The 3,795-nt window shown below is 37.9% G+C and overlaps 1 protein-coding gene across 1 annotated transcript; it reads right to left on the bottom strand.

Moving 5' to 3' along the window:
* Positions 1–2,491: 2,491 nt before the first annotated feature.
* On the bottom strand, positions 2,492–3,246 carry LOC133838853 (mitogen-activated protein kinase kinase kinase 7-like). The gene is made up of 2 exons (XM_062270084.1): positions 2,937–3,246; positions 2,492–2,883 (listed from the first exon to the last, which is right to left on the bottom strand). The coding sequence occupies exons 1-2, from the start codon at positions 2,985–2,987 to the stop codon at positions 2,569–2,571; spliced, it is 366 nt and encodes a 121-aa protein (XP_062126068.1). The 5' UTR covers positions 2,988–3,246; the 3' UTR covers positions 2,492–2,568.
* Positions 3,247–3,795: the final 549 nt, after the last annotated feature.

The following is a 3,795-nucleotide window of genomic DNA, read 5'->3' as shown; positions in this document are numbered from 1 at the left end:
CCACTACATGGAGCAATTGTGTACTTCTAGTACGAAAAACTCACTATGGAGAGCTCACCCAACTCTGAGCTCACCGAAAGAAACCGTGATGCCTATTAGAAATCCCACAGGAGGCTGGGCGCGTAGCGATGCAGACAGAGCCAGCACGTTTGCCAACCACCTTAAAAATGTATTTCAACCAAATCCTGCCACGAGTGCGTTTACTCTGCCGACTTTCCCAAACGAGCCTCAGCTTCAACATGAGCCAATTGAATTTCGCCCAAATGAAATCGTTAGCATCATCAAAAATCAACTGAATCCGAAAAAATACCCGGGCTGCGACCTCATAACTCCCAAAATGATCATCGAGCTCCCATATTGCGTCGTTTGCACTATCACCCAGCTTTTCAATACCATCGCAAAACTTGGCTACTATCCAGTGAGATGGAAAAAGTCAATTATAATAATGATAGCAAAACCGGGAAAAGACCACACAGTCCCCACGTCGTATAGACCTATAAGCCTACTTTCATGCTTATCTAAACTCTTTGAAAAATGCGTTTTGATACGGATAAACACATACCTAAGACTCCAGGAAGGAATTCCGTCACATCAATTTGGGTTTCGTGAAAAGCACGGAACAATTGAGCAGGTCAACCGGATAACATCAGAAATTCGGAACGCGTTCGAAAAACGAGAGTACTGTACTGCCATATTTTTAGATGTCTCTCAAGCATTTGATAGAGTCTGGCTAGAAGGTCTAATGTACAAGATCAAGACAATGCTCCCCAGCAACACCCATAAGCTTTTAGAGTCTTACCTTTACGACAGAAAATTTGTTGTGAGATGCAACACTGCTATATCTGATGACTTCACTGTTGGAGCTGGAGTTCCCCAAGGTAGTGTGCTAGGGCCAACACTATACGTCCTCTACACAGCAGACATCCCGACAAGTACACGAATAACAACATCTACGTTTGCTGATGATACAGCTATTCTTAGCCGCTCAAAATGCCCGAGGCAAGCAACTGCGCAGCTAGCTCTTCATATAATCGATGTCGAAAAATGGCTATCAGATTGGCGAATTAGAGTGAACGAACAAAAATGCAAGCACGTTACATTCACCCTGAACAGGCAAAACTGTCCGCCGCTAACGTTAAACAACACTCTACTCCCGCAAGCAGACGACGTGACATATCTAGGAGTACACCTCGACAGAAGACTCACATGGCGCCGGCACATTGAAGCGAAAAGAACACATCTAAAGCTAAAAGCCAGCAGCCTTCATTGGCTTATCAACGCTCGGTCTCCCCTTAGCCTTGAATATAAAGTCCTGCTGTATAACTCGGTACTAAAACCTATATGGATGTACGGCTCCCAGTTATGGGGGAATGCCAGCAATAGTAATATTGACATAGTCCAGCGAGCTCAGTCAAAGATCTTGAGAACCATCACCGGGGCACCGTGGTACGTTCGCAACGAAAACATACAACGCGACTTAAACATCCTACCAGTCAAAGAAGTGATCGCAGAACAGAAGGAAAAGTACTTTACCAAGCTACTGTTGCACCCTAACCACCTGGCGAGAGGTCTAACAAGGTTGAGCAACCAATCACGTCTTCGTCGTAATGACTTACCTACCCAGCGACCGACTTGAGGGACGCGCAACCAGAATGCAGTTTTTAACACACTGTTAGCTAAATTTTAATGTTAAGATTCGTAAACTTATTGTTAGTCTCAAAATTTAAGAGAAGATTCAATAAATAAAAGCAAAGTCCTCAAAAAAAAAAAAAAGATCCCGGTGAACTATGTTTACCCCCTACCCATATCGTAGAAGGGTATTATAACTTTGTGCCGGCAGGAAATGTATGTAACAGGTAGAAGAGGCATCTCCGACCCCATAAAGTATATATATTCTTGATCAGCGTCAACAGCCGAGACGATATAGCCATGTCCGTCTGTCCGTCCGTCCGACTGTCCGTATGAACACCTAGATCTCAGAGACTATAAGAGATAGAGCTATAATTTTTTTTCGACAGCATTTGTTATGTTTGCACGCAGATCAAGTTTGTTTCAAATTTTTGGCACGGCCACTTCCGCCCCTGCAAATCAAAAAAATCGAATAACAAGCGTAATTTTAAAGCTAGAGTTACGAATTTTGGTATATACAGTATAACTATAGTAGTTATGATCCCTGAAAATTTAGTTGCGATCAGACAAAAAATTGTGGAAGCTATTAAAGAAATACTTTTGTATGGGCAAAAACGCCTACTTACTAGGGGTCTTAGTTGCTTTGACTGACAATCTGGTATATTCTGCCATCTATGGTATATTTTGAATGCAGTACTATCTTTATATACCACATATACCATTTGGTATATTTTTAGTATTTTTGTAGTATATTTGGTATATTTTATGAATAATACCGCAAAATATATTGCTTTTATTCAAAATGGGTAGCGGGTATCTCACAGTCGAGTACACTCGACTGTAGCTTTCTTACTTGTTTTGTTATGCAAGTAGTCTATTCCCTAAAAAGACAATGTATTAAGGAAAATAAAAGAACATTTAACATAATACCTTGGCACATTATAGCATCCAATCAAGATTCCCGTTGAATGAAACTTCAAAGTTCTTGCGATGCAGTAAATCGTAGAGAGATCCGCAATCCGCATATTCAAACAGTAAACAAATGTTATTCTTGGTGTTTTTAGAGACTCCATACAACGTTATGATATTGGGATGGATACATTTTAGTAGATTCTGGATTTTTCGGTGAATATCTTTTTCGAAATTAATATTCTCGGTTTGTTTATCTTCAATTATTTTCACAGCAATTTGTCTCACTTCTAACTCAGTTTTCCACGATGCTTTTTGGACAACACCATAGCTACCTCTTCCAAGCTATGAAGAATTGAAGCTGAAGTAATTATTTCAGAATGACAATATTCTCCTACCTCTTCATCCGATTGTATTTCATTGAAATTTACAGTAACTAAATCGTCCATAATTCGATGTATGACTTTATGTTAATATATTGAAAATATATCAAAATGGATATTATTATTGGTGTTGATAACTGGAATTTTACCTAAGTTAATAAGAAATTTCTGTGGATACTTAGCAATGCTGTGAATCTTGATCAATCATAAAATATTTCGTTTTTATTGCGGTTTCAACACAGATTTTTGACCCCTTTAATAAATATCTGCAAGATTTAGTATAATATACATAATTAATTACATTTAAAACAATCGTTGTCTTAACACTTATATTGACTCGATAATCCACAATATTTTTGATACCAAAGATATATTTTGTAAAGGTGCAAAAATACACTCATCGGACACGTAGCAAGTTTAGCAAAGCGTTATCGTATATACTATATATATATATATATATATTTCCAGAAACATATACTTAGTATTATTCGTATAAAGTTTTATATATATATATGTTATCACAAAATTACGAAATAAAAACACGTACCACAAAAAATCAAAATTGTGGTTTAAATCGAAATCACAATTTTTAAAGAAGTAGTGAAACAAAAAATAAATATGTAAATGCCCCGATAAGAATAATCGCGGAACAAATTTGGTATGATACGATCCAGAGAGGGGCAACCGACAGACTGATTGGGCTTGTGAAAACCTACTGCGAATATTTCGAGCGAACCAACTCACGCACTCAACAAAGAGTTCGATCGAATGGAGTGAAAGCAAAAACAATATTAAGTGTGTTTATACATATGTATATTAACCATGTTGTTAAACATTTCGATCATATATGTATGTATGTTCATAGGTGTGAAAG

Source organism: Drosophila sulfurigaster, chromosome 2R (assembly GCF_023558435.1).
Source record: "Drosophila sulfurigaster albostrigata strain 15112-1811.04 chromosome 2R, ASM2355843v2, whole genome shotgun sequence".
NCBI classification, from domain to species: Eukaryota; Metazoa; Arthropoda; class Insecta; order Diptera; family Drosophilidae; genus Drosophila; species Drosophila sulfurigaster.
This window is presented reverse-complemented; position numbering and strand designations above follow the sequence as displayed.